General features: G+C 43.7%; 1 protein-coding gene across 1 annotated transcript; it reads right to left on the bottom strand.

The window, feature by feature from the left end:
- Positions 1 to 2,613: 2,613 nt before the first annotated feature.
- c9 (complement component 9) lies at positions 2,614 to 24,043 on the bottom strand. Its single transcript, XM_041885557.2, has 12 exons — positions 23,947 to 24,043; positions 23,714 to 23,822; positions 23,386 to 23,539; positions 22,948 to 23,089; positions 21,843 to 21,981; positions 21,203 to 21,436; positions 20,749 to 20,888; positions 18,484 to 18,584; positions 10,499 to 10,630; positions 9,760 to 9,935; positions 3,177 to 3,399; positions 2,614 to 3,050 (listed from the first exon to the last, which is right to left on the bottom strand). The coding sequence occupies exons 1-12, from the start codon at positions 24,024 to 24,026 to the stop codon at positions 2,878 to 2,880; spliced, it is 1,803 nt and encodes a 600-aa protein (XP_041741491.2). The 5' UTR covers positions 24,027 to 24,043; the 3' UTR covers positions 2,614 to 2,877.
- Positions 24,044 to 24,273: the final 230 nt, after the last annotated feature.

The raw sequence follows: 24,273 nt of genomic DNA, 5'->3' as shown, positions 1-24,273 counted from the left end.
TAAAATGTAGCATAGTTATTTTTTAATAAAATCCATTTTTATAATCAAATGTAGGAACTGTGTTCTACAGTTTGAACCCCTGCTGTCTCTGGCTCCACACCCACCCAGCCCGGACATCTAGATGTGTGAAAGTTAGTGTATAAGCTAATGATCATTCATGTATGACATTCCTGGGAGTGTGTAAACTAACATTTTGTATTAGCACATCATTTTTGTATGTTCTCTATAGTTATGTACTTGACAATGTATCAATTGACCAATTCGGCACATTTGGGCAGACTTGATACAAAATAGTCCAGTATTGCAATGCTTCACTGGATCAATCTGAAACTTTGCACACACACTGCGGCCATCTAGTGGCAAAAAATCTAAATTGCGCCTAAACTGCAATATTATATTGTGGCCTTTCTCTTGCATTTCAAAGATGATGGAACAAAAAAATAAATAGAAAACGCATGTTTTTTTGTTTGTATTATCTTTTACAAGATCTAATGTGTTATATTCTCCTACATTAATTTCACATTCCACAAACTTCAAAGTGTTTCCTTTCAAATGGTATCAAGAATATATGCATGTCCTTGCTTCAGGTCCTGAGCTACAGGCAGTTAGATTTGGGTATGTCATTTTAGGCGAAAATTGAAAAAAAGGGTGAACGTACAAACTTTACCCAACACTTTTTGAAGTTTACCAAAGTGGAAAGACGGACAGCAGCACTGTGTTTTAGGAACAAGGCTGTTTTGGATGACTTATTTTAGCATGGTTCCATGGTTTCATGCATATTTGGAATGTAGGATACATGTTTTGGAAAATGTGTTTTAAATGTTTGTGTTAGCAAGGGGCTGATCAGATTTACTGGCTGTTTTTTTTTCTGTAAATGTATACGGCCCTCCAGTGCCGTTATTTACATTTCCTTCGTAGACAAAAGAGGATAACTTTTTTGTGGAAGCTCTCTAACGATAATGCATTTAACTTACAATGCATTCGGAAAGTATTCAGACCCCTTGACTTTTTCGACATTTTGTTACGTTACAGCCTTATTCTAGAATTGATTAAATTGTTTTTTTCCCTCCTCATTCAACACACAATACCCCATAATGACAAAGCAAAAACAGGTTTTTAGAAATGTTTGCAAGAGAATCTTGTTTCTCATTGTCTGAGAGTCCTTCAGGTGCCTTTTGGCAAACTCCAAGCAGGCTGTCATATGCCTTTTACTGAGGAGTGGCTTCCGTCTGGTCACTCTACCATGAAGGCCCGATTGGTGGAATGCTGCAGAGATGGTTGTCCTTCTGGAAGGTTCTCCCATCTCCACAGAGGAACTCTGGAGCTCTGTCAGAGTGACCATTGGGTTCTTGGTCACCTCCCTGACCAAGGCCCTTCTCTGCCGATTGCTCAGTTTGGCCATGGCGGCCAACTCTAGGAAGAGTCTTGGTGGTTCCAAACTTCTTCCATTTAAGAATGATGGAGGCCACTGGGTTCTTGGGGAGCTTCAATGGTGCAGACATTTCTTGGTACCCTTCCTCAGATCTGTGCCTTGACACAATCCTGTCTCGGAGCTCCTTCAACCTCATGGCTTGGTTTATGCTCTGACATGCACTGTCAACTGTGGGACCTTATATAGACAGGTGTGTGCCTTTCCAAATCATGTCCAATCAATTTGATTTACCACAGGTGGACTCCAATCAAGTTGTAGAAACATCTCAAGGATGATCAATGGAAACAGGATACAACTGAGCTCAATTTCGAGGCTCATAGCAAAGGGTCTGAATACTTATGTAAATAAGGTATTTCTGTTTTTTATTTGTAATGAATTTGCAAAAAATTATAAAAACCTGTTTTTGCTTTGTCATTATGGGGTATTGTGTGTAGATTGATGAGGAAAATGTTTTATTTAATACATTTTAGAATAAGGCTGTAACGTAAGAAAATGTGGAAAAAGGGAAGGGGTCTGAATACTTTCCGAATGCACTGAGTGTACAAAACATTAAGAACAGCTTCCTAATATTGAGTTGCACCCCCCCTTTTGCCCTCAGAACAGCCTAAAATCCTTCATTAACCTTCAAAAATCCTCCCCTTCATCTACACTGATTGAAGTGGATTTAACAAGTGACATCAATAAGGGATCATAGCTTTCACCTGGATTCACCTGGTCAGTCTGTCATAGAAAGAGCAGGTGTTCTTAATGTTTTGTACACTTAGTGTATATTTTAACATGAGAACATTATGGTTCTAGATATTATTTGGTTTCCTGAAGGAAGGATCATAATATTATGAATGCCAAACCATAATGATAGGTTTTGGTTCATTAAGTTGAATGGGATAAAATACATGAGCATTTCAAGATGTTATATGGCTGTCCTGGTCTCCGTTTTCCTTAAATTCCTGAGATTATGAGATTTTGAATGATGATCATTAACACAAACCAAAGGTCTCTAAGGACCACATTAATTGTATTACCCACTTTTGGCCAAAAGGTGGCATCATTTTTCTTCTTAGACGATCAGTCAAAGGAAGCTACTTCAATTCACAGTCTATAGTGAACACTTGAGAAGAGGATGAATTTTAAATATGTAATGCAATTGGATGTTTTCATGTTTTGTGTGGACACCTTTCATCTAAACTCTCAAAAGGTCAAACTTTATTGGAAAATTTGTATTTGTAAAACAGAACCAGGCCTACTTCAAGGAATACGTTGATAAAGTTTTTCCTATCACAAAATTAAATAGACCTGTGTGTGTGTGTGCGTGTGTGTGTGGGTGCATGCCGGGACTGTGTGTGAGTGTGTGTGTGTGTATAAGATGCATTAACTCCTTTTTGTCTACATATATGGGGGTCAGGTTGTTATGCTGTGTCATCATTGTGTTCTGTATGAGAGGGAGCTCAGCAGTAGTCTTCACTGACACTGTCTCCCCTGCAGGTGGCGTCAGAGAGGCCCTGTGTGTTGCAGCTGCGGGTCCTGGTACGTTTTCCTCCACTGCAGCCTGACCAGGCTGCCCAACACGACCAGTTCCCCTCATGAGGAACATGCTCCACGGGGGTTTTAGTATTCTTATCTGGAGAAGAAAACTGTATTTTCAGCTTGACAGCTTTAACTATATACATAGGACAGTGTGCTTGTGTGCTTGTGCGTGAATACATGCTTGGGCATGCGTGTGTATAAAACGGCTGGCTCCACTCACTGTTATCAGCCTTGACATCCTGGCAGGCCAGACCTTCAAACTGGGGCAGACAGAGACACAGGCACAACCCGTCCAGCAGGGCCAGAGTGCCCCCGTTGTGACAGGGCTTACACTTGCACACGTTGTACTCAGCCTCGTACTCCTGAGTGGCTCTCTGCACGTTAAGCCTCCTGGTGTTGGCATCAGGCATACTCAGTGGGATCAGGGTCTGGATGGGTTCTGGCTACCAGGAGAGACAGACAGGAGGAGAGGAGACTGAACTACTGTAACATTCACTTCATTTCACTTCAGTTCAATTCAATACAACTGAGGAAAACTGAGGGTTGGGATGTGATAGATAATGGCGCCGGAGAAGATGGCTGCCGTTTTACAGCCCTCTAACCAATTGTACTATTATGCGTGTTTTTCCGCGTTATTTGTAATTTATTTTGTACATAATGTTTCTGCCATCGTCTCTTATAACCAAAAAGAGCTTCTGGATATCAGGACAGCGATTACTCACCTCGTATTGGACAAAGATTTTTCTTCAACGAGGCGGCCGCAAAGGAAATCCTACAGACACCCGACAAGGCCCAAATCCCTGTCATTCGCATGAGGAAGAGACGGAGATATCGTGGACGTAGGTCGGGGTGCCTTGTAAGGATCCGACGGCGAGCGAGTAAACTGCCTCTCCCATCAATCCTATTAGCCAATCTTCAATCATTTGAGAATAAATGGGATGACCTAAGATTACGGTTATCCTACCAACGGGACATTAAAAACTGTAATATCTAGGGGTATAACGATTCGTTTTAACAACGATTCGATTTGTATCACGATTCGTGGTTGTCGATACGATTCAAGGACGATATTGGTTCATTTAGAACGATACGATCCGAAACGATTCAGTGACTTGAAATTGATTCAGTAACCTTTTAGCCAAAAATTCAACCAGTGTGACTGAAATAAATACCTGGATACTGGACAGTGCAGGTGAAGTTTCCTAGATTCCTGTTTCTTGTAAGGACCGCAATGGTGGCTTGATAATTTCTCGCTCGTCGGCTTCTCCTCTGTCGTCCGCCATGCTATGTTTTGTTGTCTTTGCGCCTTTGCGCTGCTGCTGGCGCGGGGCGATGACGTCACGGATAGGCAGACTGAATCGAGTAATGTTTAAAGCCTTTATCATTAAAAGTGCTAGGAAAAACATCCATATAAAGTCTGACGTGCTTAAATCCAATGGGTTATTTCCTAGTATCGATACAATCGATTTATTACATTTTAAAACGATGTTAGATTGATATATGTTGTCCAAAAGGCCAACTCGCCGAGCACAGATCGATGTAGTTGGATCATAGGAATATAAATCGATACATCGATGTAGTAGATGGATCGTTACACCCCTAGTAATATCTTATGTTTCACAGAGTCGTGGCTGAACGACAACATGGACAACATACAGCTAGCGGGCTATACGCTACATCGGCAGGATAGAACGGCTGACTCCGGTAAGACAAGGGGTGGCGGTCTGTGTACATTTGTAAACAACAGCTGGTGCACAAAATCAAATACTAAGGAAGTCTCTAGGTTTTGCTGGCCTGAGGTAGAGTATCTTATGATAAGCTGTAGACCACACTATTTACCAAGAGAGTTTTCATCTATATGTTTCATAGCTGTCTATTTACCACCACAAACCAATGCTGGCATTAAGATTGCACTGAATGAGCTGTATAAGGCCATAAGTCAACAGGAAAACGCTCATCCAGAGGCAGCGCTCCTAGTGGCCGGGGACTTTAATGCAGGGAAACTTAAATCCATTTTACCTAATTTCTATCAGCATGTTAAATGTGCAACCAGAGGAAAAAAAAACTCTAGACCACCTTTACTCCACACACTGAGACGCATACAAAGCTCTCCCTCGCCCTCCATTTGGCAAATCTGACCATAATTCTATCCTCCTGATTCCTGCTTATAAGCAAAAACTAAAGCAGGAAGCACCAGTGACTCGGTTAAGCAATCAGATGACGCAGATGCTAAGCTACAGGACTGTTTTGCTAGCACAGACTGGAACATGTTCCGGGATTCTTCAGTTAGCATTGAGGAGTACACCACATCAGTCACTGGCTTCATCAATAAATGCATCGATGATGTCGTCCCCACAGTGACCGTACGTACATACCCCAACCGGAAGCCATGGATTACAGGAAACATCCGCACTGAGCTAAAGGGTAGAGCTGCCGCTTTCAAGGAGCGGGACTCTAACCCGGACGCTTATAGGAAATCCCGCTATGCCCTCCGACGAACCATCAAACAGGCAAAGAGTCAATACAGGACTAAGATTGAATCGTACTACACCGGCTCTGACGCTCGTCGGATGTGGCAGGGCTTGAAAACTATTACAGACTACGAAGGGAAGCACAGCCGCGAGCTGCCCAGTGACACAAGACTTCCAGACGAGCTAAACCACTTCTATGCTCGCTTCGAGGCAAGCATGCATGAGAGCACCAGCTGTTCCGGATGACTATGTGATCACGCTCTCCGTAGCCGATGTGAGTAAGACTTTTAAGCAGGTCAACATTCACAAGGCCGCAGGGCCAGACGGAATACCAGGACGTGTACTCCGAGCATGTGCTGACCAACTGGCAAGTGTCTTCACTGACATTTTCAACATGTCCCTGACTGAGTCTGTAATACCAACATGTTTCAAGCAGACCACCATAGTCCCCGTGTCCAAGGACACTAAGATAACCTGCCTAAATGACTACCGACCCATAGCACTGACGTCTGTAGCCATGAAGTGCTTTGAAAGGCTGGTCATGGCTCACATCAACACCATTATCCCAGAAACCCTAGACCCACTCCAATTTGCATACCGCCCCAACAGATCCACAGATGATGCAATCTCTATTGCACTCCACACTGCCCTTTCCCACCTGGACAAGAGGAACACCTACGTGAGAATGCTATTCATTGATTACAGCTCAGCATTCAACACCATAGTGCCCTCAAAGCTCATCACTAAGCTAAGGATCCTGAGACTAAACACCTCCCTCTGCAACTGGATCCTGGACTTCCTGACGGGCCGCCCCCAGGTAGTAAGGGTAGGTAACAACACATCTGCCACACTGATCCTCAACAGAGGGGCCCCTCAGGGGTGCGTGCTCAGTCCCCTCCTGTACTCCCTGTTCACCCATGACTGCATGGCCAGGCACGACTCCAACACCATCATTAAGTTTGCCGACGACACAACAGTGGTAGGCCTGATCACCGACAACGATGAGACAGCCCATAGGGAGGAGGTCAGAGACCTGGCCGTGTGGTGCCAGGATAACAACCTCTCCCTCAACATGACCAAGACAAAGGAGATGATTGTGGACTACAGGGAAAAAAAAGAGGACTGAGCACGCCCCCATTCTCATCGACGGGGCTGTAGTGGAACAGGTTGAGAGCTTCAAGTTCCTTGATGTCCACATCACCAACGAACTATCATGGTCCAAACACACCAACACAGTCGTGAAGAGGGCACGACAAAGCCTATTCCCCCTCAGGAGACTGAAAAGATTTGGCATGGGTCCTCAGATCCTCCAAAAATTGTACAGCTGCACCATCGAGAGCATCCTGACTGGTTGCATCACTGCCTGGTATGGCAACTGCTTGGCCTCCGACCGCAAGGCACTACAGAGGGTAGTGCGTATGGCCCAGTACATCACTGGGGCCAAGCTTCCTGCCATCCAGGACCTCTATACCAGGCGGTGTCAGAGGAAGGCCCTCAAAATTGTCAAAGACTCCAGCCACCCTAGTCATAGACTGTTCTCTCTGCTACCGCACGGCAAGCAGTACCGGAGTGCCAAGTCTAGGTCCAAAAGACTTCTCAACAGCTTCTACCCCCAAGCCATAAGACTCCTGAACAGCTAATCATGGCTACCCGGACTATTTGCACTGCCCCCCACCCCATCTTTTTACGCTGCTGCTACTCTGTTAATTATTTATGCATAGTCACTTTAACTCTACCCACATGTACATATTACTTCAACTACCTCAACTAGCCGGTGCCCCCGCACATTGACTCTGCACCGGTACCCCCCCTGCATATATAGCCTCCCTACTGTCTTTTTCTTCTCAACACTTTTGTGTTGTTGTTTTATTTTACTTTTTTTATTTAAAATAAATGCACTGATGGTTAAGGGCTGTAAGTAAGCATTTCACTGTAATGTCTGCACCTGTTGTATTCGGCGCATGTGCCAAATAAACATTGATTTGATTTGATTTGATTTGAACTGGAGACAAGTGGGAGTGGAGTTGCTGGGCGGGGGATAGAATGACGGTCAAAGATGAAAGTAAAAAATTAAGTCAAAATAAACAAAAAAATAGTAAGTTTGAATGACACTGAAGGGCAATGCTGATACATCTAATGCCTGTTTGCCTGAGGCTGATGCTGCACAGGTGCTTGTACGAGTGTACACATCCATATACACTACCTCGCATTCAAACCCACACGTGCACACACACGGACACACACACACATACACAGATGTAAATAGTGCCACACATGCACTGAAACGTATACAGTTGGCCTTGCTGTTATGATTTTCGTTGTCCTTGATGTATTTTGTTTTCGTGTTGTTGTTTTCTGTTTTCCTGTTTTTCTCTTTTTTCTCTTTTGTTCATTTTGTTGGTTGTTGGTGCATTGGAGGATGGTGGCTTGGGGGGGGGGTAATGGAGGGTGAGGTTTTGTTTGTTTTTGTTTTTCTCGGGGGGGGGGTGTTCTCTGATGGTCTCGGGTCAGCTCTCGGGGGACTGTGGGGGGATCTTGGATGGTTGGTGGCCTGGCAGTTGGGAGCTTGGGCTGGTGGCCGATAGGTTGCGGGTTCGGGTCCCCGTTTTGACTTGGTGGGAGATCTGTTGACGTGCCCTTGGGCGGGGCGCTTGACCCTGGTTGCCCCTGTCGGTCACTCTGGACGGGGGACGGTTAGATGACTGAATGTAATGTAAATGTTGAGCGGCTTCACTGCAAGTAGATTGTATGTTTTAATATAAACTCAGCAAAAAAAGAAACGTCCTCTAACTGTCAACTGCATTTATTTTCAGCAAACTTAACGTGTAAATATTTGTATGAACATAACAAGATTCAACAACTGAGACATAAACTGAACAAGTTCGACAGACATGTGACTAACAGAAATTGAATAATGTGTCCCTGAACAAAGGGGGGATCGAAATCAAAAGTAACAGTCAGTATCTGGTGTGGCCACCAGCTGCATTAAGTACTGCAGTGCATCTCCTCCTCATGGACTGCACCAGATTTGCCAGTTCTTGCTGTGAGATGTTACCCCACTCTTCCACCAAGGCACCTGCAAGTTCCCGGACATTTCTGGGGGGATTGGCCCTAGCCCTCACCCTCCGATCCAACAGGTCCCAGACGTGCTCAATGGGATTGAGATCCGGGCTCTTCGGTGGCCATGGCAGAACACTGACATTCCTGTCTTGCAGGAAATCACGCACAGAACGAGCAGTACGGCTCATCATGTCAGGATGAGCCTGCAGGAAGGGTACCACATGAGGGAGGAGGATGTATTCCCTGTAACGCACAGACAGTGTTGAGATTGCCTGCAATGACAACAAGCTCAGTCGTCTGATGATGCTGTGACACACCGCCCCAGACCATGACGGACCCTCCACCTCCAATTCGATCCCGCTCCAGAGTACCGGCCTCGGTGTAACGCTCATTCCTTTGACGATAAACGCGAATCCGACCATCACCCCCGGTGAGACAAAACCGCGACTCGTCAGTGAAGAGCACATTTTGCCAGTCCTGTCTGGTCCAGCGACGGTGGGTTTGTGCCCATAGCCGGTGATGTCTGGTGAGGACCTGCCTTACAACAGGCTTACAAGCCCTCATTTCAGCCTCTCTCAGCCTATTGCGGACAGTCTGAGCACTGATGGAGGGATTGTATGTTCCTGGTGTAACTCGGGCAGTTGTTGTTGCCATCCTGTACCTTTTCCACAGGTGTGATGTTCGGATGTACCGATCCTGTGCAGGTGTTGTTACACGTGGTCTGTCTGTCCTGTTTCCCTGAAGCGCTGTCTTAGGCGTCTCACAGTACGGACATTGCAATTTATTGCCCTGGCCACATCTGCAGTCCTCATGCCTCCTTGCAGCATGCCTAAGGCACGTTCACGCAGATGAGCAGGGACCCTGGGCATCTTTCTTTTGGTGTTTTTCAGAGTCAGTAGAAAGGCCTCTTTAGTGTCCTAAGTTTTCATAACTGTGACCTTAATTGCCTACCGTCTGTAAGCTGTTAGTGTCTTAACAACCGTTCCACAGGTGCATGTTCATTAATTGTTTATGGTTCATTGAACAAGCATGGGAAACAGAGTTTAAACGCTTCACAATGAAGATCTGTGAAGTTATTTGGATTTTTACGAATTATCTTTGAAAGACAGGGTCCTGTTTCTTTTTTTGCTGAGTTTATATGTATTTTTTAATACAAAAATAAAATACAACTTTACCAATCCCCCTTTTGGGCAATGTAACAACTCCTTTCAGATCTACATAGTGTTTATAGGAATGAGGCAGCATGGGATGGGTTTGGAATTGGGCCCTTACCTCACTGCTGAGGAGTGCAGGGGCATCGCCCACTGTCCGGGCCCAGTTCTGATAGGTCTGTATGTCCATTAGCCCCTCCTTCTTTATCTGGGTTCTCATGGCGACAGCGGTCTCCAGGGTTCCGCCCCTGACTGCAGTAATCACCTTATCTACCAGCGCCTTACCCTCCTTCTCATCTGTGGATACAGAGCCATAGCAATCAGGAAGGAGGGTGTGTGTTTTGTGTGTGTGTGTGTGTGTGGCTTGCCTCTGAAGCTAAGCAGGGTTGCTAAGGGTTGGTTCTGGTCGGTCCCTGGATGGGAGACCAGATGCTGCTGGAAGTGGTGTTGGAGGGCCAGTACGAGACACTCTTTCCTCTGGTCAAAAAAAATGATGATACCCTAATGCCCCAGGGCAGTGATTGGGGACATTGCCCTGTGTAGGGTGCTGTCTTTCAGATGGGACGTTAAACGGGTGTCGTGACTCTCTGTGGTCACTAAAGATCCCATGGCACTTATCGGAAGAGTAGGGGTGTTAACCCCGGTGTCCTGGCTAAATTCCCAACCTGTTCCTCAACCATCATGGCCACCTAATCATCCCCAGCTTCCAATTGGCTCATTCATCCCCCCTCCTCTCCTCTCTAACTATTCCCCAGGTCGTTGCTGTAAATGAGAATGTGTTCTTAGTCAACTTACCTGGTAAAATAAGGGTAAAATAAATAGATAAACTGTATGTTTGTGTTAACATTGTTTTAACAGACCTGTGTTTTTATTGATAATGTCTTTACAGTGTCCCGGTCTGATGTGGGCATCTCCTCCAATCCCGATGTTGGTGTCAAGGTTTGCTGTTACTCCAACTTTAATGCATTCCTGGATTTTTTTCTCAGTCACCTCTATAGGAGAGACAACATTGCTTAAACATCACATACGGACATCACTGCAAACAGGAGAGGTTTCAATATGGTCACATTTCATTCATTTTCCCAAATCATTATAAAAAAACATTAATATGGAAACCAAATGCTTTCTCTCTGATCCTCAATGCAATGTTGGGCTGTTTTGAATAAGAGCCCTAGCTAGTTTTGATATGACATGTATCAGTGGTAGCATCTTAAAGGTCCAGTGCAGTCAAAATTGAGTTTTTCTGTGTTTTATATCATATTATACAACAGCTGATGAAATTAATACTGTAAAAGTGTGATTTATTTTAATCAGATGGGACTTGCGAAACAAAAGTCCTGACTTTAAATCTTCCTCATACTTATCTTCTTATTAATCTCCTGCACGCCACCCTGTTTAAGCTAGAAATGCCATTTAAACTTTAAAATGTGCAGACCGGTCTAGAATAGTGTGCTTGCATACAACATTTTGTTTAAGTACCTGCATCAACAACATTTTCTGTAACCTTTTATAAACAACTGACATTTTGACCACTTTCCGAACAAGTTAGACAAGAAGTTAGAGGGTATGACATCTTCGTCTACTTGTCTGCTATTTAAATCTGTCCGCGTAACCAAAATATCCGCTACAGATCTAACAATACAGCTGTTTTAGTAACCGCATGAACCATTTTTCCCCAACTTTTTCCAAACAACTGATGTTTTAACCACTTTCAGAACAAGTTAGACAAAAACTTAGAGGGTACGACATCTTGGTCCACTTCTCTGCTATTCAAATCTGGAAATATGAACATAAATATCTACTACCAGTCAAGAGGTACAGCTGTTTTAGTAACCACATCAACTAATTTAGCTAACTTCCCACAGTTGAATTAACTGCCATGGAACTTTTCTGAACTTTCAAATTATAACAATGGGGAGCACATTCTAAGCATGAGACAATGAGTAAACATTGTGACTTCTGACACTAATCAGCTATCTTGACCACTTTTCCCAACAACGTGTCGTAGACAAAAACTTAAAGGGTATGGTACCTTGGTCTACTTCTCTGATATTCAAATCTGAAATCAGAATAGCAATAACTACTACCACACACACACCTTCAACCATACATTCATTCTATTATCATACCAATCAGTCCAACTTAACTTAACTTTTATTTTAACAGTTTAATCCTTTGATTTTAGAAATGAATATATGTTAGAAGTGAGGGATAAAAGCTTGGGATAAAATATATTTTTGACATTTAATGTATGTTAGAAGTGAGGGATAAAAGCTTGGGATAAAATATATTTTTGACCTTTAATGTATGTTAGAAGTGAGGGATAAAATATATTTTTGACATTTCATGTATGTTAGAAGCTTGGGATAAAAGCTTGGGATAAAATATAGTTTGGACATTTAATGTATGTTAGAAGCTTGGGATAAAATATATTTTGGACATTTCTTTTCAACTTCAACAATGCCTCCTTGTTTTCTGTACTCTATTATTACAGTTGTCATATTCTGTGTTATTCTATTAAGATAGTGTCTAAAAGTGTAGTAGGCTAGTCTGAGTGTAGTTATTTGTGATGAAATATAATTTGATCTAACTGCCCCACAATCCAAAGCAATAAGGTTGATAGTGTAGTATATCAAAGTAATCAGACCAATCATTTTACTAAATTTAACTTTGACTATATTTAACTTCTTGGCTTAAGTAAAACATTTTAAACTTCTTACACTACCACAAAAATACTTGTAAAGAGTTAAAGCAAGTCCCATCAATTTTACTTCATGGAAAATTACCATCTAGTTTCCTGATAGTTGCTGGTCAAAAACAGTGGCGGCTCCTGAAAAAATTCTCAGGAGGGGCAATTTTTCTGATGATTTAGGTGACCTACACACATTTTAAAAAAGATATGTCCAGCAACAACATGAAGACAGGGGCAGCATATAAGTCAATACCAGAAGCATTTATTGACTGATCTGGGGAGATGGATTCCAGTTTCTGTGACAGATTATAAATAATCTCTGATGCCTTTGTTATATTAGCTTTTGGTTGAATGTACTGTCGTAGTAAATATATAATGTTATAGCTTGGTCTGACTAAAATCTTGTGCATGACCCATTTTGTGTTGGGCGTTTGTTTTCAATCAATGCTGTTCCTATCCTATAACAATGGACAAAAGAGTCCTATCTTGTCAGCCTTGTCAGCAGGTGGCCAAGGACAACACCCACGCCATAGGTCTCTCAGTTCTTCCAACTCACGAGTTCTTGCTCTGAGGACACACACACACACACACACACACACACACACACTCATCACTGATAACACACACACACACACACATCATCACTGTTAAACACACACACACACACACACAAAAATCCCCTCTCTTTAGGCTGAACATTTGAAGACAGAGAACCCGACTCAGAGCCAATGCAACAGTGGAGGGGACCTCGCCCAACTCATCAGGACCAATCAGAAGATCAGAACTACTAGATTCAACCTACATCATTTATTGTATAAAATGTCTGCACACAATGTTTTCGGGGCTCTCTTCAGATAGCTCCCTAAGAGTTTGACGAACGGGTCCGTGCACGCGATTCCAGATATCTTTACCTCTGAATAAACTGCCTTTATTATACCATATCCACCCTGTCCAAAGTCTCTACTTGGTCTCAGTTCTCCAGTAAACTTGTGATTATCAACAGTACACAACGGTAACAAACAATTGGGGGAACTCACGGGGCAGATAGTAAGGTCGCAGTGACACAGAAAGCAGTTCAATGTCGGGGGTACAGAGTCGCTCTCTTACCAGGATCGCGGTCCGCTCTGACCAGGGTGAAGCCGGCCGGCTCCACTTCTCTGTCCGGGACTCTGTCATCCAGCCAAGTCTCCCAGCTGTATTGGATTCCGCTGCCAGCAGCGTTTTCATTATTTAGTCCGTTCGTAGCGGGTATGTACACGATCAACAAGATCAGTCCAAAACCCACCACTGGAAATCCATGGTTGGCAGAATGTTTGTAAACTAAGTCTACAAATTAAAAACATAAAATAACGCCACACTGCAGGTCGCAACAGAGACGCTGCTAGCCGCTATTTTCTTAGTTACGTTCATGGTTACGTCCACGTATGACGAAAGCGCGTAAGTGCAAGCCCACAGACACCCATAGAGAATGTATTGAAAGCTTTGAAATTTGAAAAAAATAGATTTTACATGACAGGCTATGAGAGACTTCTGGGCGATTTTCAACCTGACTGAAATCGCCCCAAAAACGGGCGGGGCCATTTGAAGCACGACTTTAGCCTGATTTGACATTTAGTGGCAGTCAGATCAGATTAGAACACTGATAACTACTGTTGCCGTGATATAATTGATTAGAAAAAAATCCCTTCCTTTTCCCGTTTGGCAGTGCGTCGCCCATATCGCCCTATTGAACAGGCCGTCCCTGGTCAAAAATACACTCTACACAGGACCTTCTAATCAGCAGGTTTGCATTGGATCACCGCAGCTAGCTAGCTGCAACCAAATGGACGTTGTTGTTGGCTAATCAGCCTTGAGCTAGCCTAGAGCCAGGCACATCACCCGGCTATCTACCTCTCTGTCAACCGGACGGGACCTCCTAGTGTTGACACGGAGCCCCCCGATCCAAAACTCGTCTGATGTGGTTACAACAGGCTTCCCGTTACGACGTCGACCACGAAGATCCATCTGCTAGCCCTGGCCCGCTAGCACACGCTAGCCATGGCCTCTTGCTCGCCAGTGCTATATCAACCCCCGAACTCTACTATTGCTGTTCACCGGACCTTATGATAACTCAGCTACACAGCTGATGCTTGCTGGACTGTTCCTTTTTACGGTACCGCATCCTGTTTATGCTTAGCCATTACCAGCTGTTGTCTTAGCTCTCTCGAATAACACCTGTGATTGCTTTATGCCTCTCTCCCATGGCAATATGCCTTGCTTATTGCTGTTTCGGTTATTTCTTATTGTACTATTTCACTGTAGATCCCCCAGCCCAGCTCAACCTGCCTTAGATAGCTCCTTTGTCCCACCCCCAATACACGTGGAGACCGACTCAATCGGTGCCTCCAGTGATGCTATCTCTTTCATCGTTACCCAACGCTTAGGTTTACCTCCACTGTACTCATAATCTTCCATATCCTTGCCTGTACATAATGCCCTGAATCTATTCTACAACGCCCAGAAATCTGCCCCTTTTTTCTCTGTACCCAACGCACTAGAAGACCAGTTCTTAAAGCCTTTAGCCGTATCCTTATTCTACTCCTCCTCTGTTCATCTGGTGATGTAGAGGTTAACCCAGGCCCTGTAGCCCCCAGTATCACTCCTGCTCCCCAGGCGTTATCATTTGTTGACTTCTGTAACTGTAAAAGCCTTGGTTTCTTGCACGTTAACATTCGAAGCTTCCTCCCTAAGTTTGAGTTATTGACTGCGTTAGCACACTTCGCCAACCCTGATGTTCTAGCAGTGTCTGAATCCTGGCTTAGGAAGGCCACCAAAAATTCAGAAATGTCCATCCCCAATTACAACATTTTCCGTCTCGATAGAACTGCCAAAGGGGGTGGGGTTGCAATCTAATGTAGAGATAGCCTGCAGAGCTCTATCGTATTATCCAGGTCTGTGCCCAAACAGTTTGAGCTTCTACTTCTAATAATCCACCTTTCCAGAAATAAGTCTCTCACTGTTGCCGCTTGCTACAGACCCCCCTCAGCCCCGAGCTGTGCCCTGGACACCATATGTGAACTGATTGCCCCCCATCTATCCTCAGAGTTTGTACTGCTTGGTGACCTAAACTGGGATATGCTTAACACCCCGGCCAACCTACAATCTAAACTAGATGCCCTCAATCTCACACAAATTATCAATGAACCTACCAGGTACAACCCTAAATCTGTAAACATGGGCACCCTCATAGATATCATCCTGACAAATTTACCCTCTAAATACTTCAACCAGGATCTCAGCGATCACTGCCTTATTGCCTGCGTCCGTAATGGGTCCGCGGTCAAACGACCACCCCTCATCACTGTCAAACGGTCCCTAAAACACTTTAGCGAGCAGGCCTTTCTAATTGACCTGGCCCGGGTATCCTGGATGGATATTGACCTCATTCCGTCAGTAGAGGATGCCTGGTTGTTCTTTAAAAGTGCTTTCCTCTCAATCTTAAATAAGCATGCCCCATTCAAAAAATTCAGAACTAAGAACAGATATAGCCCCTGGTTCTCCTCAGACTTGACTGCCCTTGACCAGCACAAAAACATCCTGTGGCGTACTGCATTAGCATCGAACAGCCCCCACGATATGCAACTTTTTAGGAAAGTCAGGAACCAATATACACAATCAGTTAGGAAAGCAAAGGCTAGCTTGTTCAAACAGAAATGTGCATCCTGTAGCACTAACTCCAAAAAGTTTTGGGACACTGTAAAGTCCATGGAAAATAAGAGCAGCTCCTCCCAACTGCCCACTGCACGGAGGCTAGGAAACACTGTCACCACCATAATAACCACAATAATTGAGAATTTTAACAAGCATTTTGCTACGGCTGGCCATGCATTCCACTCTCCGCTGCAACTTGCCCATGCCCCCCCTGCTTCTCCTTCACACAAATTCAGACAGCTGATGTTCTGAAAGAGCTGAAAAATCTGGACCCCTACAAATCAGCTGGGCTAGACAATCTCGACCCTTTCTTTCTAAAATTAGCCACCGAAATTGTCGCAACCCCTATTACTAGCCTGTTCAACCTCCCTTTCGTAACGTCTGAGATCCCCAGAGATTGGAAAGCTGCCGCGGTCATCCCTCTCTTCAAAGGGGGTGACACTCTAGATCCAAACTGTTACAGACCTATATCCATCCTGCCCTGCCTTTCGAAAGTATTTGAAAGCCAAGTTAACAAACAGATCACCAACCATTTCAAATCCCACCGTACCTTCTCCGCTATGCAATCCGGTTTCCGAGCTGGTCATGGGTGCACCTCAGCCACGCTCAAGGTCCTAAACCATATTATAACCGCGATCGATAAAAGACAGTACTGCGCAGCCGTCTTTTCATCGACCTGGCCAAGGCATTCTTATTGGCAGACTAAATAGCCTCTGTTTCTCTTATGACTGCCTTGCCTGGTTCACCAACTACTTCTCAGATAGAGTTCAATGTGTCAAATCGGAGGGCCTGTTGTCTGGACCTCTGGCCGTCTCTATGGGGGTGCCACAGGGTTCAGTTCTCGGGCCGACTCTATTCTCTGTGTATATCAATGATGTCACTCTTGCTGGTGACGCTCAGATCCACCTCTATGTGGACGACACCATTTTGTATACATCTGGCCCTTCATTGGACACTGTGTTAACAAACCTCCAAATGAGCTTCAACGCCATACAACACTCCTTACGTAGCCTCCAACTGCTCTTAAACACTAGTAAAACTAAATGCATGCTCTTCAACCGAACGCTGCTTGCACCCGCCCACACGACTAGAATCACTACTCTCGGCGGGTCTGACCTAGAGTATGTGGACAACTACAAATACCTAGGTGTCTGGTTAGACTGTAAACTCTCCTTCCAGACTCACATTAAGCATCTCCAATCAAAAGTTAGATCTAGAATCGGCTTCCTATTTCGCAACAAAGCCTCCTTCACTCATGCTGCCAAACATGCCCTCGTAAAACGGACTAGCCTACTGATCCTTGACTTCGGCGATGTCATTTACAAAATAGCCTCCAACACTCTACTCAGCAAATTGGATGTAGTCTATCACAGTGTCATCCGTTTTGTCACCAAAGCCCCATATACTACCCACCATTGTGACCTGTACGCTCTTGTTGGCTGGCCCTCACTACATATTCATCGCCAAACCCACTGGCTCCAGGTCATCTATAAATCACTGCTAGGCAAATCCCCGTCTTATCTTAGCTCACTGGTCACCATAGCAACACCCACCCGTAGTCTGCGCTGCAGCAGGTATATCTCACTGGTCATCCCCAAAGCCAACACCTCCTTTGGCCGCCATTCCTTCCAGTTCTCTGCTGCCAATGACTGGAACGAACTGTAAAAATCTCTGAAGCTGGAGACACTTATCTCCCTCACTAACTTTAAGCGTCAGTTGTCAGAGCAGCTTACCGATCATTGCACCTGTACACAGCCATTCTGAAATTAGCCCACCCAACTACCTCATCCCCATATTGTTATTTATTTTGCTAATTTTGCACCCCAGTATCTCTTTTTGCACATCATCTTTTGCACATCTATCATTCCAGTGTCAATACGAAATTGTAACTATTTTGCACTATGGCCTATTTATTGCCTTACCTCCATAACTTACTACGTTCGCACACACTGTATATATATTTTCTGTTGTATTTTTGACTTTATGTTTTGTTTAACCCATATGTAACCATATGTAACTCTGTGTTGTTGTTTTTATCGCACTGCTTTATCTTGGCCAGGTCGCAGTTGTAAATGAGAACTTGTTCTCAACTGGCTTACCTGGTTAAATAAAGGTAAAATAAAAATTGGAGGGAGTTTCGGCTTTCCATGGTGATATCACCATGCAGTAAATAGGTTAATAGACCAATAACAAAGAGAGTTCCAAACCTCTCTGCCAATAACAGCTTGCTTTCTGTTTTCCCCTCCCCACTCAGACCACTCCCAGACAGTTCTATAAAAATTATTGGTTGAGAAATAGTTTATTTTGCTAAAAAGTTATTTTTGCAAATTGGAATGGAAATCTATTACAGTAAGGTACTTAATTGTTACCCAGAAATGATCTGATATTGATATAAAAACAGCTGCATTGGGCCTTTAAGAGTGGTGTTGGTAGAAAGACAAAATATGATTTTAAGATTCCTACTTTTGTCCTTGATGTTGTCCTGGTTGAGAACGTAGACCAGCTCGTACTCTCCTCCAGACTTCCCATTCCTGGTGTAGTGAGTCCCATAGTCCTCCAGAAAGCTGCATTCAATTCAATTCAATTCCATTCCAATACATTCCATTCAACTCAACACAAAATACTTTATCCATCCCACAATTGTCCAAGCAGGAGTAGGCAAATACATAAAAATAAATATACAGTACCAGTCAAAAGTTTGGACACACCTATTAATTCAAGGGTTTTTCTTTATTTTTACTATTTTCTCCCTTGTAGAATAATAGTGAAGACATCAAAACTATGAAATAACACATATGGAATCATGTAGTAACCAAAAAAGTTTTGAAAAAATCAAAATATATTTTAGATTTTAGATTCTTCAAAGTAGCCACCCTTTGCCTTGATGACAGCTTTGCACCCTCTTGGCATTCTGTCACGCCCTGGCTCTGGGGACTCTTATATGTTGAGCCAGGGTGTGTAGGGTCTATGTTTTGTGTTCTATGTTCTGTTTCTAGTTCATGTGTTTTCTATGTTGACCGGGGTGGTTCCCAATCAGAGGCAACGTGAATCAGCTGTTGCTTGTTGTCTCTGATTGGGAACCATACTTAGGCAGCCTTTTGTGCACTTGTCATTTGTGGGATCTTGTTCTGTGTAGGTTTGTGTGTTTATGACCGAGGACTTTATGACCGAGGACTTGTTGTTTGTATCGTGTTGCTAAGTACACATTAAAAAGATGTACGCATATCACGCTGCGCCTTGGTCCACTTTTCATGACAATCGTGACACATTCTCTCAACCAGCTTCACCTGAAATGCTTTTCCAACAGTCTTGAAGGAGTTCCCACATATGCTGAGCACCTGCTGGCAGCTTTTCCTTCACTCTGAGGTCCAACTCATCCCAAACCATCTCAATTGGTTAGAGGTTGGTTGATTGTGGAGGCCAGGTCATCTGATGCAGCACTCCATCACTCTCCTTCTTTGTCAAATAGCCTTTACACAGCCTGGAGGTGTGTTGCGTCATTATCCTTTTGAAAGACAAATGATAGTCCCACTAAGCCCAAACCAGATGGGATGGCATATTGCTGCAGAATACTGTGGTAGCCATGCTGGTTAAGTGTGCCTTGAATTCTAAATAAATCACAGACAGTGTCACCAGCAAAGCACCCCCACACCATCACACCTTCTCCTCCATGCTTCACGGTGGGAACTACACATGCAGAGATCATCAGTTCACCTACTCTGTGTCTCACAAAGACATGGCGGTTGGAACCAAAAATCTCAAATTTCGACTCCAGATTTCCACCTGTCTAATGTCCATTGCTCCTGTTTCTTGGCCCAAGCAAGTTTCTTCTTATTATTGGTGTCCTTTAGTAGTGGTGTCTGTTACTTGAACTCTGTGAAGCATTTATTTGGGCTGCAGTTTCTGAGGCTGGTAACTCTTTTGAACTTATCCTCTGCAGCAAAGGTAACTCTGTGTCTTTTTAGGGGGTCGATCAGCTTTATTGCAGATAGATTGTAACTACCATCAATGTAATTGTCTGCATCACTTCCAATCCCCTAGGTTTTTATATATATAAAAACTCTGGGTCTTCCTTTCCTGTGCCGGTCCTCATGAGAGTCAGTTTCATCATAGCGCTTGATGGTTTTTGCCACTGCACTTGAAGAAACGTTCAAAGTTCTTGAAATGTTCCATATTGACTGACCTTCATGTCTTAAAGTAATGATGGACTGTAGTTTCTCTTTGCTTATTTGAGCTGTTCTTGCCATAATATGGACTTGGTCTTTAACCAAATAGGGCTATCTTCTGTATACCACCCCTACCTTATCACAATATTTCTGATTGGCTTAAATGCATTAAGAAGGAAATAAATTCTACAAATTAACTTTTAAGAAGGCACACCTGTTAATTGAAATGCATTCCAGGTGACTACCTCATAAAGCCAAGAGTGTGCAAAGCTGTCATCAAGGCAAAGGGTGGCTACTTTGAAGAAACTCAAATATAAAATATATTTTGATTTGTCTAACACTTTTTTGGTTACTACATGATTCCATATGTGTTATTTCATAGTTTTGATGTCTTCACTACTATTCTACAAATAGTAAAAATAAAGAAAATCCCTTGAATGAGTAGGTGTGTCCAAACTTTTGACTGGTACTGTATATATAACATTTTACATAAGATATAGTCACAAAAACAATGAGGTAATAGTTTTAAAAATATGTTCTAGTGTAATGATAACAGTCCAACCTGAAGTACTGTCCTTTCTCGTACTCCAGAGGTAGAGACTTGACATGCTCTAGAAACTCCCCGGCCACATGAAGTTCCCGGGAACGCATCCTATAGGTGCTCAGTTGCACACGGCCGTTCACACGCATGAAACTCTTGTTCTAATTGGACAAGGACCCACATCAACCAATAGGAATCGCCATAAGTATTCTGGCACTGCTTTTGGTTGTAATATTATTGTTATGCAACTTTGGGTCCTAGAAAAGACCGTTATAAATGTATTGTTGGTTTATTGTTCAATTAAAATCAGGGAGTTTAAACTCAAAGTCAGCCAATACATTTTAGACTTCAATCAAAAATAAAGCCATTGTGATTTACAAGATAGATGAAATAAACAAATACAAGTGGACTGAAAGTATATTATCCATGGTGTACACAGAGTGTACACTACAGTATAACGTGAAGCCTACTGTACCTTTATTTTAGTGTACTCCGAGACATCCTTGATCATCTGTGTCTTTTCATACTCAGCGTCCGCCCCTAACCCTCCTGACACAGTCGTGTTGGACTTGGCCATAGACTTCTCTGTGGGGCTGATTTTTAAGTTCAACCCAGCGCTCACAGTCAACTTGGTCTCAGTCATCAGTTCCCTCAGGAGGGTGTATGTGTCCTCATAGATCTCTCTGGAAACGGTCTCCTCTGCTATAGTCTGGGAAAGACCCATGCAGGGGTCAGAGGTCAATCACAAAGGTTTGAATTTGCTGAAGTGTTACATACTGTACTGTCTAATGTTGGAACCCAGAAGCAAATCTCACATGCTCACTTGCCAGCTACTAAACGTTAACAGTCTGTCACGATGTGGGATGGAACTTTGATCAAATATATAGACAACATCATAAAGCCAGAATGGTTTGAGTCAGTTCAATTTAAGAACTGATTTGAAATGACATAAAGATGATTACATAAAGATGATTTGAAATTACAATGCAAGAATTGAAAAGTCACATTTATCGACAGAGCCGTGATTAATCTTAGTCTGAAATCTGAGCCGAATATCTCTGTTTCACTATTGTAATACTGAAGTGAAGGCAGATTCCAGGCTAGGCCTAACTCACCTCATAGTTGAGCACGCCCACGTTCCAAGGCAGCCTGTTGTACTCGTTGTTATTGGTGTTCCTCACCTTGTTGCACACCCCATTGAAGTAGTCGTTGTTGAAGGGGTTTATACGGGGGTCCAGGCCCAAGATGTTGATTCTGTCACAGCATAAAGACATAGACACAGAACTTAAAAGAACACTAATATAATGTAATCTAATATGTATTTCTATGGACATTCTATGTATTCAGTCAGGGACCTGAGTGGCTGCTGGAGAGCATTCAGGAGTAGACCTGAGTTCAAATAGTATTTGTTTTCTTTACTTTGTATCTTTGATTGAGTGTGCATGGAGTCAAGGTTTGCATTTTTGGGACTATTCCATTGATTCCATTGATTCTATTGCGTCAGGCATCCTCAATCAAGTGCAGCTATCATCCCCGTGCCCAAGAAAGGGAATGTAACTGAACTGAATGACTACCGACCCGTAGCACTCACTTCCGTCATCATGCAGTGCTTCGAGTGTCTAGTCAAAGACCTTCACCTCCTCCCTTCCCCGACACACAGTACCCTCTCCAATTCGCCTACCGCCCTGACAGATCCACAAATGACGCAATCACCATTGTACTGCACACTGCCCATCACCCACCTGGACAAAATAAATGCATACAGTATGAGAGGATGCTGTTCATCGACTACAGCTCGGCCTTCAATACCATAGCGCCCTCTAAGCTCATCACAATGCTCACGACCCTGGAATCCAGGCTCTGTCGTAGCCGACCGCGACCGGGAGACGCATGGGGCGGCGCACAATTGGCCCAGCGTCGTCCAGGGTAAGGGAGGGAATGGTTGGCAGGGATGTAGCTCAGTTGGTAGAGCATGGCGTTTGCAACGCCAGGGTTGTGGGTTCGATTCCCATGGGGGGCCAGTATATATAAAAAAAAAATAATAATAATATATTTTTTTTATTTTTTATTTTTTATGATGTATGCACTCACTAACTGTAAGTCGCTCTGGATAAGAGCGTCTGCTAAATGACTAAAATGTAAATGTAATGCTACTGTGCAGGTGTTTGAGAGGTGATTGCTACTGGACTGTGGTTGTAAGGGAAGTGCTGCTGTGCTCACCCGTATCCTGCAGTCCTGCCCTGTTCGTTGGTGTTGTAAAACTGTGCGCCACAGGGCTTACGGTTGGGCTCACAGTCCTCGTCTGACCCGTCCTCGCAGTCATAGTCTCCATTACACGACAGTCTCAACTTAATACACGCACCTTCACAAAGAGAGGGAGAGACAGAGAGAAACACAGACAGACAGAAACGTGCATGATCAGTGTATGATGACAGTTTTATGCACTTAATTCACTGTAATAGCACTGCTGCAACTGTGTAAATTGTATTATGGTTAACTTTACTTTAGTCCATAGCTGCTCAGAGTAAACAGCCTGCCCTAACCTAAATAATCTACCCACCTTGATGCGCACAGATTCAGCGTCATATTGGATCTGAAAGATGGAGGTACCATAGGCAGACATACTCATGCCTATGACCTAATTGGGAGGTACAGTACCTGATTCACAGGTGAACTCAGTTCTGGAGCACTCAGGGGGCGGGGCCTGTTCACACACATCCTCTGTGTTGCACGCCTGCTGCTCTCCTATTGGCTGTCCACGACAGGGCTTCCCACCGAATTGGCCGTACACCTCCACACTCCGTGAACGGTGCTGCCAACATGACAAAAGAGTTCACACACTTAAGGAGCATAGGAGCATACAAACTTTCACTCATGTTTTTTAAGCCATGAATAATTTGAGACTGACATTTGAGAAAAATGTGAGACTTGGAGGCAAAATTGCTAGGCCCTGTTCTGTATATATGTTTTAAAATCTGAGACTCACCCGTATCTTGGTGCAGTTATTACAGGGGGTCCACTGAGACCAGCGGCTCCAGACACAGTCCACTGGGTCGGGGGGAGCCACCTTGACCTCCCGAGTGTCCCGTTTGCCTCTATGGGTTACACACACAAGGTTCAGAGCTCAGATTACTAGAACAAGTGACCTCTAATTGTATTTTGTGTAATGAGAGCATAAATGAGAGTAAAGATATTTTGTGTAAAATAGAGCATACGTACGTTCTGTTTTCATCACCAGACACAGCCACAGCCACGGCACAGAACCCCAGGAGAAGAGCAACAGCTACCTCAGTCCTCATGACGACAGAATGATGAACAGAATGTTGGTCTGTCCTGCTTTATATGTATGGCCTTCCGTTAATGATTGCAGAACAAATCAATAGTTTGACTGATGGAAAAACACAACCCAGAGTGTAATCAGTGGACTCATGGTAGAGTTACTGGACTATACTCTATTTCACAATTTTTTACCATTATTGTCTGTAGTGTAAATTCAGAGAAAGTGACACTTTTTGCATTTCCATCTACTGTAACCTCTTCAGACAT

Source organism: Coregonus clupeaformis, chromosome 9 (genome assembly GCF_020615455.1).
Source record: "Coregonus clupeaformis isolate EN_2021a chromosome 9, ASM2061545v1, whole genome shotgun sequence".
In the NCBI taxonomy this organism is placed as follows: domain Eukaryota; kingdom Metazoa; phylum Chordata; class Actinopteri; order Salmoniformes; family Salmonidae; genus Coregonus; species Coregonus clupeaformis.
The sequence above is the reverse complement of the archived record's forward strand: the minus strand, read 5'-3'. Positions and strand labels throughout refer to the sequence as shown.

What these genes read in the sequence shown, in the direction of transcription:
- c9 (XM_041885557.2), bottom strand. Translation starts at nt 24,026, where the DNA reads ATGAGGACTGAGGTAGCTGTTGCTCTTCTCCTGGGGTTCTGTGCCGTG. An exon ending in ATAACTGCACCAAGATACGG is followed by an intron (nt 23,540 to 23,713) that starts GTGAGTCTCAGA and finishes TCATGTTGGCAG; the next exon opens with CACCGTTCACGGAGTGTGGA. An exon ending in TGAGTTCACCTGTGAATCAG is followed by an intron (nt 23,090 to 23,385) that starts GTACTGTACCTC and finishes CTCTTTGTGAAG; the next exon opens with GTGCGTGTATTAAGTTGAGA.